Below are 16,122 nucleotides of genomic sequence, written 5' to 3'. Positions count from 1 at the left end.
AAAACCGTACGGCTTAAGCTATTTTTTTCATCTCCGATTTTTAATTTATAATAACATGTTTTTTTAAAACAATAGTATTTATGAAATTGATTCTACCTTTTCTAATGCATTTAGAATTTAGTTTAGTGCAGAAAAAAAACAATGAAATAGTTTCAGAATGTTTTAATAAGTGCAAAACGAATTCTATCCTCCAACATTTAAAGAAAATAAATTCAAATACTCTTATCTAAACAGCATCGCTATCTCGGATGCGACGGAAGTCTTACGAGACTAATCTTTGCGTAAGAGATAACGCTTGTCAACTGACATTGGATTCAAGTACAGTCTTGAGAGAAAGATGTTGAGACATTAGGAAATGTATACATTTATATCCGTAGAATAAGATAAAAAATGTAATAGTTTATTAGACGGATTTTAGCATTTAATAGCTATATCATAGTAAATATTTTTACAGATTACTGTTGTTTGTCCGCTGATATTTACTTCACTTAGTTTAAGGTGGCAGATAGTTGCCACTTCAGCCACAACATAGATCTCTATGCAATAATACGCCTAAATTACGAAGCGTAGGGTACACTTGGTAGCCTGAGTATCGATTGCTTTATAATTTGTAATTCTATTAACGCTTTGCTTATATCTGTAGTAAGAAATATTGTGTCAAATTGTGTAGTAAGAAATATAGTGTATAAACATCGTTGAATATTAATGAAAAGGAAAATATGTTAACTCATAACTTTAACGAAAAATCGTGTCGATTATCACGTATAAAGAAACAACACAATGTCAGTTTCGTCTCAAATTCATGAGTGATAAAGAATTTTTATGTGTTAAGCATATAACGAGAGGCAAATGTAATGTTTGTTATATCACTTTGTAATATAAACAGGTTGACTGGTAAAAGCCTTAAAGCGGTGAATGTATAGCTCATTAGCTGTCAGCAAATGTAAGATACATTATGTCCAAAAATCAATGATTTCACAAATAATAAATAAGTGTTTTGTAAATTCGGACTACTACATATTATAATTAATTATGATTTATTATCTGTCCCTGCAGACGTTGTACTGCCAGAAGTTACTAGTGTCGCAATTCAATAAAAATATTAAATTAATATAGCATATATTTAGATGAATAACAAACTATATACATAGTATATCGTTATAAAAAACGTTACATACGATTTAAAAATGTTATGATGACGTCATTTTTGGGCAATGGTATTTAGGGTTGACATGCCGGCGGAGCAAAGAAGCGTTCAGTCGTAAATCCTCTGGCAGCTAATCAAGGGCAATGTAAACGTTCATTCAAGCAGCACTGGAAAATCTTCGATTTTTAAACGCAATTAAATTTTTTTTAAATTTCGAATTTAATTCTTGTTATTAAAATCAACACACAAAACGAAATTGCCTGTTACATTAATGTTTACGAAGTCTGTATATAAATTTTTTCTTTTTTTTTTTTTTAATATAAATTACGTAATATGGATATCGGCAAACAGTCAATAGTTCGATTCAGCTTGTTTTTCGACAAAGGTCTCTTCTGAAGAGTTCCATTCAGGTCTATTCTTTTCTGTGCTCATGTATGTTGTTGCCGTATTTATTATTAAAAAAGCTCTATTATTCGAACGCTAATGTTTCTAATTCTGAATTAAAAGGTAGAAGCCAAGTCACAAACCGTAAATAGTAATAAATGAAATTGCAAAAAAAGACGAAAAATTTATTTGAATATACGCAAATAGTGCAATTTAATCTAATTAATTAAAAATTATATACAAAACATAAACAATTAATATAATTCTTACGTACAAACAATCTTTACATATGTATATATGCTGTTCTTACGTTAACCTATCTTCTGCTTTCTATAGGGCAGTAGTGTTAATGAGTTTCTTTGACAAAACTAACATGGTCTTTTGATATCTCCGTTCGTTACAATCAGAATATTCTCAAACTTCTCTGTTTAACAGTGAAATAATAAATTATTGGAAGATTTTACCTCTATATTTCCTAATTTGCAATGAAGTGTAATAAAAAAGTTACGGCATTATACATTGCGTGTTTCTGTGAATATTAAATATTTATTATTTCACCGATTCATAAACTCTGGACCCAATTCAAATTACACGCGCATAATTCATACGCCGGTCATCGTTTATTATTGGAGAGTGAATAAATTTGTACTGTGCGTATGTTCTTAACTCACCGTCAATGTACTGCGTGCAATAATAAATGCTGGCTGCATTCAGGGTTGCCAAGTTTTAGGATACTTCTGTTTTTTTTTTTTTTTAAATATCTTTCCTCTCATTAAGCCTAATTCATGGAATTCTTGAAATTAACTACAAAAGATAGTGCGAGGGTATCAAAAATACAAAAAATTGGACTGGTAGTGAATTTCGTAGGTCATTAGTTTGATATCCGAGATGCAATCTTACATAATTAACACATAATTAATTATATAGGATTGGCATTGCTCACAAACAAGTTCCCAAAGAATGGACAGCAAAGTTCTATGCATGCAATACACATTACGAACGCCAAACCGCCAGCCAAGCGTGGCGATTAGAGTATATCCTCCCATATATGTCTTTTGGGGAGACCTATGCCTTGCAATGCGCGTCTATACACTGAGACGACGACAAGTATACTACACATTTATAGTAATTTAATTTGTCAAAGTAATACATACAGTAATACAATGGTGATCGTGGATGTGTATGTGTGTGTGCGTTGTAATCGACCGCGGAGGAGCCGTCATGCGCTGGACGTCCATATGGTGTTGAGTGTATATGGTCGTGTCAGCTTGAATAACTGTAGTATATAGTGATAATCGTACCCAAAACACAAAAAATGTTAGGTGATGAAAACAGACTGCCACTCATCCTTTATGCTCCAAGTTATAAGCAATGAGCGTTGTGTTGAGTAGCATACGTAATATGCATTTGTTTTGTCGCCTTATTGTCCTGTTATACGTACTTTTATCAATATTTGTTTGTGCCTTAATCTAAAAAGAGTTATGTATAAAAGTTTTGTAGTGTATTCTTCGAGTGTATTTCAATTTGTAGTTTATTTGTAATAAACCAGAAAGATGTTGCCAGATGAAAGACAAAGTCACAGCACCTGGTAACCCTGACCAGGTAACGTGAACCGCGGGGCTGACGGAAACAGGTCGTGACGTATCATATTCTCGCTCCAGCCACCAAAAACAACTAACCGTGAACGAGTAACTGTTGTGTTTTTATGGCTCGCCCACATCCGAGCGTCGCGGATATCGCGAGGTATAGCTGTACAGCGTTATTAATCATTTGTGATTTATGTTATGAAGTAATCACACTTGATTTACTTTCTTTTTATCTTAGATAAGCGCTGTTCTTTCATTACTTCACCGCTTTGTAATGGTATTGTGTCGAAGACATTAGGCCTAGATCTCTTTATGGCTTCAAACGGTATTTACAGTTGGACAAGAAACGGCGTTGTTAATCTACTTAATCGGGATGTAAACAATGTTATAATTAAAAATGAACAAAAATTTTACTGTTGAATTTGGAATTTGTCATTTTGGTATGATCGTTCGTTGTTTTTTTTTATTTTTACGCCAAAATATTTCAAAATATATAATATTAAAATGTGCTTAATGGAATCAGGCGTTACTTCGCGGAAGTCCATCCTAAGTAAGAAAAGGACCAATATTTAGCCACTTCCGCACATGCAGTCGTGCAATGAAATGCACCGCCCGCCAGCCCGCTGATAAATGCGCATGCGGCAAACAATGCGAATCACACAACCGCCACCACCAAATCACTCAACACGTGTTTCACCCCTCCACGGGGCATCTTCAGGAGCTATGTTACACCGATTAGTGCCAAACACAGAGTGAGCCTTTAAGTTTATTATATATCTACTGATGTACTGACTCTATATCTCAGGAGATATATCGCTGATTAGGTTATTTTTGAGTTAAGTTTTCTTTTAATTATTTTACTGAATCGAGCTATTATTATTTTTTATGGTTTATTACTTCAATAACGACTTATTTTATATACCAAATCAACGTCGTGGCAACATTATGTCGAGTGGTCACCTACCCATTACGGCCATTTTTGTTATTTGTCACTTCATAGTACATGTATATTAATGTTACATGTGTTATGAATGAACTGTCTGTAATGTTCTTATATTTGTTCTTTCTTACTTAAGTATTATTTATTTATTTTATCAATAAAACTTAAGTGAAAATGTACAGATAACGTATAGGTGTCTTTATTAATTTCAAATCGATTACCACCGGCATAGAACTCCTTTGGTTTATTTTATTTTTTAGTTAATTTCTAACCTTATTGCACTTGTACATTTTATATTTAGAACTATTTTCTTTTTTACTATAATTATTCATTTTCTTTTAATTTTAAAGTCTGATAAGAAAAACACATATCTATAAATAAGAAATTCTTATTTCTACATATATTGATATTTTTATCTACAATTATATTCGCAAATATTATTTTATTACTTCTCTCTATTATTATATTATATCCTTATATATAATATTTCTAAATTTTTTTAACCCTTCTTTTCACTTTTATTTTCTAGACGAGTCATGATTCTTACCTAAAGAACTGAAAATAGATAATAAATTACAATAGTTTCTTATATAAAATGTTAATTTAATCTGTTATACATTAGTAATGATATTTATTTTTAAATATTATTGACATATATAACTTTCAAATTAAAAGTTCAGTTAACATCGAGGTCAGTCGTAATGCAGGAACTCAATATGTATTTGACACTAACATAAGTTGAAATGGTGATCGAACTTACAGTATTGAATAACTTGTCAAACGTTTTGTATTAACGTGAGCTCGGCGCGTCCGATCGGAAATCAATTGCGACAACATGACAGCTTTGTAACAGTGTCGATACAATTCTTGAACTAAAAACCTAATTAATTTTAAAAAGATATTACATCTCAGCCGTTTGGAGTAAAGTGTCATAGGCACTTTACACGTAACGATCCTATGATACGCGTGTTTTTATTTAAAAAGTTTATTAATTTTCATGCATTTTTTCATTCGTTCCACGTTACAATTTCTTGTAAAAAGTTTTTCAGAGATATTTTTATTAATATTTGTATTATTTTTTCCTTTACAGAATCTTTAATACATTTTCTTTCTTTCAACCATAAAATCTTTCACTCCATAAGCATTATTATAATTTAATCATCGCCTTCCATCCTTCTCCTCCATTCCCAAAGTATCACAGATTATGTCACATTGTTTCCTAGTTTTGTGTTCTGACTTTTGTATCTTATATTCTATAGCTAATTTATTATTATTCATCTTCAGTATCTTTTTATTTATACAATATTTTTACATTCCTTTAGTCTTACCCGACTCTATATTTATGATTAATAACTCTAATCTACAGGGTGATTGGTTTGGTGAATTTAACCCTGTTTAATGTGAATGAAAGTGACAAGTGAATAACTTCTTGAAGAATGAAATCTGCAGCAACAGATAATTAACTTTAATACGTAGTATTTTGAAAACACTTTTTATCACCAAATTATTATTAAGTTTTTTATGGATGGTGGTACCATAAAAACATTGATAGCAAATGAGCTATACGTTCACCGCTTTAAAACTTTTACACCGTGATATAAACCCTGACAATCGATTAAAGTTAAATTATAAAAAGTATTCATTTTAAGCGCAATTTTATTTGCAGTGTCATCATAAATCGTTGTAAAAAGTCATAAATGATATTTTTGCGTTATAATAAATTGTAAATAATTCTACTGATAACTTTATACAGAAGTGCAATGTCGTACCAACTGACAACACGACGTGCACGGTATTAATAATTGCTAACGAAATAATATCATGGACATACCTTTTACGTTTTGTTTACTGTGTTTTAACGATGACCATAATTGAGAACAATTGATTTATAATAATATTAAATTATCGGAGTATTATAGTTTAGATGTGAGTTATCCTTGTCGTATCATCATTTCAGCCACAGGACTTTCCTTCCACTCCTGCATATATGCCTGCTTTATAGATTACCAATAGGACCAGTTAAAAGCAGCCTACATTTAGTGCCTTCCGATGAACTTAACTAGTTCGTCTATCCACCGTTAGGCAGGACGTCCTTCGCTGTGCTTGCAGAGTTTGGTTTCCACTCCTGGGAACAATTGACCGCTAGGACTTTAAGTCACAGCGATCAATTGTTCTACTGTCACTTAAAATTACCAATTCGCTAGGCTATATTGGCTACTTCCGTTCATCTACGAATCACATCATTTCGGACTGGATATCGTAAAGGAATCTCGAATATCCATCTCCATGGCCCGTTGAGCGACTGTGAGCTGGTGATTGGCAAATGCGCGAAGTGATAGACCATGTTTCTGTTCCGTAAGTCATCACAGGTAACACATCGGTCGTAGACTTTCGTCCTAACGCATCGTTTCACCTGTTGACAAACACAATCACATATCACACATTTTGTGTAATATATATATATAAAAATGCATTGAGTTTTAAAATGATGGCCATTAAAAAAAGCTCTCGATAAAAATTGATTACTCTTTTCTATTTAAGCTTTGTATTTAGATAGATTATAAATAACATATCATATTAAAACAAATATATCTTACTCAATTTTTATATACAAGTTTACCCTATATAAAATCACTCACAAATATGTTAATAACTTCTGTCGATACAAATTCTGCAGAGATAGATAGTAAATAATAATTAATTTTAATAGTATTAAGTATTTTTATAGTAATACGAATTTTAACAACATTTTTTGTAATTATATTATCATTACGATATTTATTATTTATAAAACCATTGATTTTAAGACACGGTTTGCTATACATTAATTGACGGCTAATGAAACATACATTGATTCCTTTAAAACTTTTACACCTATAACTAAACACTCTGTATATAAGATGCCTGTTAGTGCAAAGGAAGGAAAGTAGTTACAGTTATTAATTTACTGATCAGTTAGTACTTCATCGAAGCTGTCTTAATAAATAGTTATTTAATACTATAAGGCTAACTAAATATGGCGCAAACTTCTATATTATAAACTAAAGTTATCGAAATTCATATCAATACTAAGATTTCGTTTTAATTCTTGCGTAAAATCAGCCCGTTCCTTTGCCAAAAGTAATATTCAATTTTATTGATTTCGTAAAGGTTGATTTATTTCTTAATGGAAAAAAAGAGTAAATAATGTTGAACATTGAAATTTGCTTAATTTATGCCCGAGAGCATTTGCGTACTGTGGAGAATTCACAAGGTCTGATCGGTCACGCGATTTGTGGATCCCGTTTCTAAACCAACTCAACTGAACCACTCGCTAATCGCTTCAACAGTTTATAAGGTTTTAGGAATCCTTTAGTTCTTGTAGAAAGTTAGAAAAAAATTTACTCTCATTTTTAAGGAGTAATAGTGAATCTAATTCTTATAGGCGTTTTCTATCAATAAACCCAAGATTGTGCTGAGATAACATTTAGGCAAGTGTGCAAATGTTATATAGAAAAAATATTTAATTACATATGATATATATATACATGATGACTAGTAAAGATACGTAAATAGAATATCATCATTAATATCATCATGTCAGCTGATGAACATCCACGTCAAAGCATAAGCCACGATGGCCGGTTCAGCTATTTCCCACGACATTAATCTACGGGGGGGGGGGGGGGGGCGTCCCACACCGCGTCTACTGGCTTGTAGTCGCTCGGATATAATATAATCACTGCAAAGAATATGCCTTCTAAAAATCTTTGGGTGTATATACTATAATCGCCACGCTTAACAGGCGGGTTGGCGATCTTAGTATGGTATTATGGAACGCAAATAACGCTGCTGTCCATCCTCTGGAAACTTGTTTATAAGCAGAGGCAATTCTATATATATAGTATACCCGGAATCGAACTCGCCACCTACGATTGCACATCTCAGTCCTCTACCACTGGGCTAGCACTACTCGATATAATATATACACATTAGTGAAAAGAGACGACGAAGTATTATGATTAAAAAGCAACGAAAATATAATGTTAACAAATGTAACCAAAATATTTTCTCCGCTCTGGCTGGGTGACGCGTTAACGTATCTAAAGTCCTGTTTTATTATTTAATTAAATTGTTTACTCCGAGATTAAATTCCTTGCCTGCAGCGGGAACAGAGATTTAAACGTTCGTATCAGAACAAGTCCGGAACTCGTTTCACTATGGGCCACATTCCTACAAATTTGTTATAACTAAACGTTGACAGGGACAGAGATTTGCCGTTCGGCAATTTAACTAAATTTCGGCTGTATAAAAGCTTTACTGTTGATTATTCATTTTACTTATGTTATATATTAAGGCACATCAACAACGTTAGCAAAATAAATACAAAAAAACGTGACAGACAATGTTAAAACTAGTGTATACATCAAAGATACGCACGATGTTTTAATTTAATTTAAGAACAAAAACAGACACCAACAATAAAACAGTTTTCTTAATCGATAGATAAGCAAAGAAACAAAAAATAAAACATTAAAACAAATAAAATATGTACATGTATAGGTAGCAATTGTCAAACTTGAATTTATAGTAATAAATAAAATTATAAAAGGCTGAACCATATAGAGGCAGAGTTCGAATTATATGAGTTTGCAAAATCTGTATTGTAAAAAATTTGTAATAAAATTCCCTACATTTTGTTATCCGCGAAGTACTTTAAAAGTAATTTTGTTCAGCTCCTTCGATGTCCTATTTATTTTCCCAATTGTACCGTAGCGTCGTCCTTTCACGGGCCTAGTTACGAAAACAAAAAAAAATTAGGTTTGTGAACAGTAATTAGGGCATCATTAGTATTATTTTTGGCTAAAAATTCGTGCACACGCAAAGATGTGTGAACAGGGATGTTATGGTACAAAAGCCATTTTTGTCTTCATTATCAATTTGGATTTGCGCATATTACGCGTTACTTGCACATAGTATTGTTTATTTACTACTCCCTTATTACAAGAACTCTATGCCCTTTCAGATGCACTATGCCCTTTCAGTCAAATAAAAGTGTATATAAAACAAAAACTGCTGTCATTTTCAAAATAGCGGACCTTGTGAAGAACATGATTGCCAACAAATCACTGTCAAAAATCGATATTTAACTCTAAGAAATTCAATTAAACAATCACGATTCGTTTTTAACAGATTTCGTATTTTATTTATTTTTCTTTAAAATCCATAATACATTTTGTGTGTGAATGATAGGATATGTATATTTATAGGTAGCATACATTGTTATTTCAAATATGTATTTTATGTATACGCTTTTTTTATTTTATAAATTTGACGCTCCCATGTTTAAATTGGGAGAGAATGCTTAATGGCACTAGCTCAGCCTTTATTAAATTATAGATTTATTTATATCTTGGGACTGGTTAACCTGTATGGCATAGATATAATAATATTTTATTTATAATTCATCATCGCCCTGAAGATGCACTTCAACAAATATCTGCGTTTTTTGTGTCAGGACATGATAATGATCGAACACATCGAAATACTGACTCATTTATGAATAATCAGTCCTTTTTCAATGGCCTAGATTATTAAATGCATGATTTATACCATATCTATTAAGTTTCGATAAATTGTATTACTGTTTATGTAATCATGCTTGTGTCATGTGTGTTTCACAATATGTACTCAATATTTATACGTACTTTAGTTAATTGTCTTGAGACGTTGTGGTGACGGAAGCTACTATGCATCCTGTAGATAGCGCAATGGGACTAATTCATACTCAAAGAACTGAAGATATAATAATGTTTTGTTTGTGCGCAAAAACATACAAAATTATTTAAAAAAAGACAGTGGTAGACGCGGTGTTAACACAAGGCATAAAAATTAGCTGTACACTCCTAGTTTTGGTTTTCAAAAATTAAATAAATCATTTATGGGAAAAGGTATAGGTATGTATAATAAAATTCCACAATCAATTTCCACTGGAGAGATTTAAAACCTATATAAAAATATTATTGAAAAAGTATGTTATTCTATCTAATATTGACATTAATTCGTTGAATTAAATGTTGTTGATGAATACTCAGGAAGCTAATTATTGTCAAGCACTCTTTATAAAACCATATTTATAAATATCAAATGTTGAGTTTCTCGCCGGCTCTTCTTAGCAGAATTGCCTTCCGAGCCGGCGATGGCTTCCTGCAGGAATAACAATACCGACATTTTATGTTCATCGACGATTCGAAATTAACAGTCTATTCGAATAAAGAATAATTTGAATTTGATAAGAGACCTAGTCTGTCATACATCTGCTTACGGAGGGTTTTAAAGTACAGATGGTGTGAGACAAAGAGGGCGTAGTTCTATGCGTTGGTGTGACCAAATCCACACCACTCTCAACATGAATGTTTCTGAGGTCGACTAAGGAACATCGTAAGAGATAAGATTAGAGTATGATTAGGGTCATAACCTCCATCATTGGGGAAACGACGAAGGAGGAATAATTAATCTAATGTAATAAATGTTCGGCCCAAAACCTCACAGCGAAAAGATACGCTGGTTCAACGCTTATTTGTAGATTTCATTTACCTTTGAATTTTTATTCTAAAACAGTTTCTCACGGTTTCACTTCTTTGTTTTGCCGATGTCATATAAAGAAATTGACATAAAATTACCCCGTTTTTTTGCAGTTAGTGTGTCTTTCATTAGGTCACATGTTAGAAATAAGAAAGTTATTATCTTGTGCCTATATTAAATAGAAACTGTCTTATTTATATGACATATAAAAAAGCACTTATTTAAATATCATACATTATTAGCGATATATTGTTTATTAAAAATAGCGATGGTTATTAAAGCGAAGTAAATACAGCTCTGCAATGTAACAGTCTGAGTCGAGGTCCCAGAAAAAGCCAACCTCGTTTTTGGCAGCAAAATCGTTTTAGGTTAAATAAATGCCAAATTAGTCGACAATGGTCATCCGTCACCTTAAGAAACGAAGTCTGTTGAGCAGCTGGTTTAAAATAAATTATTTGTTTTTGTTACAGTTGTGGTTGACGTAGACGATCGGCCGATCTGCGTGGAAATCTGTGATACTGCTGGTCAGGTGAGCGGAGTTCGTTATCTATTTATCTTTTTGGGTAGGCTCGCCGCCTATTTCTTGTCAAACAGTAGTGCATACTAAATATCCGGTTTTAAGGGCGCCGTGTCTAATGAATTTACTGGCTTAACGAGGCGAACGATCTTGTCACAAGATGGCGGACGCTGTCACATATTTTGAATTTCACATACTGTTTGGCAGCACATTGTTATTAGTAGCGAAGGTTTTGAAGGATCACGTTAAATAATTATTTAAAGTGATCCTTTCAACTTTAATTAGAATTTAAGAATAAAGAAAAGCTCACTTTAAGTCAGATTTCAAGTAGCCTGCTATAAAGAAAATTTATACGAAAAGAAAATTAACTAGAAATCATAAATCTATACCGTATTTGATTATAACAACCAAATTAATGCCATCAAATGCACGAATTTACACTTATTTATTAAATATTAAATAATTATAAAGAGCTAAAATGCGTTTAATTGCTATCTGTAGTTTGCTCGGTACCGACGCTTTCCTGTGATCTTATATTTATTATTGTTACGTATTATATAAAGTTTATTTTTTTAAAATAAAGAAGCTTAGAAACCATAAATGGTGTTTCGAAAAATCGACGTTTACTATAAGAACGCCCTTTACCTCATCTTTTGTCTGTTTCATATGATTTCTTTTTGTCTCCTGTATTGATGTACAATAAAGAGTAAATAAATAAATATATGACTGAAAATTATATTCGTAACGAAGGAAATCCAGTAACTAGTGTTGGATATGTTAACATAATTACATGTTATGTGTGTACGTTTAAAAAAATTGTCACGTGTAAACGAATCTTTATTATTGTTGTTGTCTCCTACAGCAATCTGTCCTTTTCACTTGCTTACAAAAGTTCGTTTGACAGACCCTGTCGTCTATTAAATACATAGGATAGTGCCCATAGACGGGTGTGAACACTTATCTAGTTAGAATTACGTTCATTAATTTCTCGTTTATGTAAATAAAAATGTCTTATGTAATGATTAAGAAACATATCGCTCAATAACGAAAAACTTTTCTTTATAAATCACATTGTTAAATGTATTTATACAACCTTTTTAGGTTCGAGGGATACTGCCCATCACGTAACAAAACTAAGCAACAGCCTAGGGCGTTTCAAAGGGACGGCTTTCATCAGTCAAATTTTTAGGGAAAAAAAAAGAAAAATTTTATATCCGTATTGTATATGAAACGTGGTTACTCGCTTCGAACCTCATTGGCGAGCTCATATTCGCTTAACGAGCCACGCAGAATACGTTGCCACTGGGGTCTAAAGGTTTTAGAGGGGAGACCACGGACCGACATACGTGGCATAAGATGTCATGTGACAAAAAACCTTTTTTTAGGTCGTTTGAAAACGCTGTATGTAATCCGCTTGCGGTCGTTTTGGAAATCTTTGGAGGGACATATGTCCAACCGTGGACTTAGTGGATGAATGATTGTATATGTCATAATAAACAGTAAAAGTATAATAGCTTAAATTAAGTCAGTGAAATTGCTGATATTACAAAACAGCGAATTATACGTAAGTATAGAGGTAACCTAACGTGGTTCGAAGGTTTGCTTGCTTAAAGTGAATGTGGGCAGAACAATACTCAAGTGACCGATGGCCATTGGGCCCGAAAGGTCAAAGTCTTAAGAGAGTAATGTGAGCATGATCGAATGATGTGACAGAAATGAGAATAACCGCAGAAAAAACAACCGATGAAGGTCTAAAAATTGCGTGTCTGTAGTAGCAGTGAGTGCATCGCTCGTGCAACCGAAGGCCGTTGTGTCAGAAAGGTTCTCGAGTGGCAACCACCAGGCGGTAGCCGCGGTGTGAAGAGTCTCTCTATTAGGCGGACCGATGATATAGTTAAGGTCGCGAAGGGTCCCGTGGTTGCGGGCAGCGCGAGATCGGTCAGCTGGAGGTTCCACAGTGGGCTTTTACCGGTTGACGTGATGATAATGAATAGATATCAAATGACTCGGTGTTTGGCACTAATCGGTGTAACATTACGCCTGAGGATGCCCCATGGAGGGGTGAAACACGTGTTGAGTGATTTAACGGTGGCAGTTGTGTAATTCGCATTGTTTGCCGCATGCGCATTTATAAGCGGGCTGGCGGGCGGTGCACTTTATTGCACGACTACAGCTACGTAGCGGATGACTCGGTGTTTGGCACTTTTCGGTGTAACATTACTCCCGAGGATGCCCCGTGGAGGGGTGAAATACGTGTTGAATGATTTAACGATGGTAGTTATGTAATTCGCATTGTTTGCCGCATGCGCATTTATCAGCGGGCTGGCGGGCGGTGCATTATTGCACGACTACTGTTACATAGCGGAAGTAGCTATATATTAGTCGTTTTCTTACTTAGGATGGACTTCCACAAAGTAACGCCTGAATCCATTAGATAAAATGAATAGGGACTATCTATTATTTATTTATTATTATATTTATCTATTAATTATTTATTACAAAAATATATATTGTTTATCTGTTTGTAAAACATTGTTTAATTTATACATCCTTGCAAACGTTCATATTTGACATTTTTTTTTTCAACCGCAAGCTATTTCTCTTGATGTACTACTGTACAAAATGAAACGCTAGAAAATTCATGACTACAGAATATAAAATTCCCGGCGGGTTACTGAAGTAGATTGACTGGTTAATTACAAAGTTCACGTATAACGAAGGTGGAATAATTCGAAATATACAAAATGCGGAGCGAAATTTTCCTACATTTAGTTTCGTAACACTTGACATATGTTTTCTTGTTTTATATTTATATTTTTTTAAATTATAATTAATAAATTTGTGTTAATTCTATATAACGTCTATAATCTTAAAATATGTGAAGGGTTTAAATATTTTAACATTAATTATCATAATGTATTTATAAACAGTCTAAATGAGTTTTAAACTTTTATATTTAATTGTAAATTTTTACACACGAAAAAACACTTTGCTCCTCGAGCAATCGTCTTCTTAGATGTCCACCCAATAGTACCGACTTTACCCAGTTCTTCTTCGCAATAAAATCGATTCTTCTCCGGAACACACTCCCCCTCGATATTAGGACGATCAGGTTTCATTGCGCATTTAAAGCAAAGGTTCGAAAACTTGCTTGACAACCTCTCCGAATCATTACGATAATTTAATTGTATTATTTATTATATTTATTTAAATTGTATATATAGATATTTGAATGTATAATATGGTATATTTACATATAGTAGATAGCATCAATTAATATATTTATAAAACGTGTTTTTTTTTCTTAGTGATTATTTTCCTTTTCAAATTGATTTTACTCTTAAATTTAATTTTTTTCTTTGTACGATGTTATCTTGTTTCACCTACCATTATTAATTTATCTCTGTACCGCCCAAACGGTTAACTGGTAGAGAATGCCTTCGGTTTCAAGTTCACCGTTATACATAAATTGTATAAGAAGTGTCAAATAAATAAAATAAATTAACATTTGCATTCTATTAAAATAAACAAAAATGTTATAAACTAAATTTCTTTATTTCTTTACTCAACTTGTTTAAATATGTTAAATATCATGGTCATTTTAGTCGTAGGATGTTCACTGTTGAACAAAGCCTTCCCCAGAGGTTTTCTATAAGAGCGGTTGGAAGCGCCTTTCACTCAGCGTCTTCTAACGACAAGGACCTTTGTTCACCTTATAGGAACGTTCTACGCTCCTTGCTGGTCCGCAGTCTTCACACTAGAACCTTAAAGTCCTAGCGGTCATCTGATCTGCGCGCTATGTGATTCAGATGCTGTCACTTCAAGTTATCAATATGCTCGGCTATGTGATTATTTTTTTTTGTCTATATCCCATCATTCTCGTAGAGAAATCGCAAGCATATAGCCTTCTCCATTGCTCCTATGAAGACATTTTTAACAATTCTCTATATAAATATATAACCTTAGTTGACATAAATAGGAATGTAAAAACACGTGGTTTAGGGTCGATGTTTTTTTATGAAACATTATGTTTGTACTAATATTTAAAAAACACCACCTGTTTCCTTCTTCACCTTTGGCGCAAATAAAAACTGTGCATTCAATTCAATTGTCGATGGTTGACGTGATTACCCTTAGACCTTATTTTTTCTATTCATTGTGCCGGTGTTCACATCTTTCCGGTTTCCCACAGTTTCTTTCCCCTTACGACATAATAGCGTAACATTTGTCTCGAGATTACAAGTAAATATTCTCACGTAAATCGTGTTATGTTATTAATTTCTTTTGTTCGATTCAAAAACAACTTTATATTTATGTTATTAAATTATGTTTCTTTTTGGATTTTATCATATTAGTGATAGCAATTGTTTATTTAATTGTTTATTTAAGGATTGATATAATCTTCACCCAATAGTACGAGTATGTGAGCTTTTCCTTTTTGCTTCGACTTTTGACGTGTTTATTTCATATTCTCTTTGATATAAATCTTTCTAAAATGTTTAAATGCAAACCGTATAGACTTTGTGACTACAAAACTATGCCACTGTCATCATTTAAGCCGTAAGACGTCCATTACTAGACATACGCCTCTCCTTTAGATTTCTGAGAGGATCGGTATGAATCGGCCTGCCTCTTCTTTAACAAGGTGGTCTGTCCACTTCGTGGTCGAACATCCTACGCTGCGCTTACTGGTCCGTGGTCTCCACTCCAGAACCTTAACGCCCAACAGTCATCTGTTCTGAGCGCTACGTGGTCTGCACATTGCCACGTCGATATGCCAATTTGCTGGGCTACATCGGTAACTTTCGTTCGTCAACGAATGTCCTCATTACTGATTCGAATTCGTCGACAAATCCAAAGTAAACCACCACCGTGGCTTTTTTTTTTTAAATATTTATGAATGAATGATGAAAAAAAACCACGTGGACAGACGTGATTGTTTCTGCTATTGGAACATTTTGCCAATTATTGTCAATAATAATTT

General features: G+C 33.1%; 1 protein-coding gene across 1 annotated transcript in view; it reads left to right on the top strand.

The window, feature by feature from the left end:
* Window positions 1–16,122, top strand: part of LOC137930860 (uncharacterized) — a 101,580-nt gene that overhangs the window by 71,611 nt on the left and 13,847 nt on the right. Inside the window, exon 2 of the mRNA XM_068774197.1 lies at window positions 11,092–11,150. Coding sequence (XP_068630298.1) covers window positions 11,092–11,150 — 59 coding nt within the window. The remainder of the gene's footprint in view (window positions 1–11,091; window positions 11,151–16,122) is intronic.

This window comes from Battus philenor, unplaced genomic scaffold (genome assembly GCF_028537555.1).
Source record: "Battus philenor isolate CCGP_79_NKW_IND1 unplaced genomic scaffold, ilBatPhil1.0.hap1 SCAF_7, whole genome shotgun sequence".
Lineage (NCBI taxonomy): Eukaryota > Metazoa > Arthropoda > Insecta > Lepidoptera > Papilionidae > Battus > Battus philenor.
This window is presented reverse-complemented; position numbering and strand designations above follow the sequence as displayed.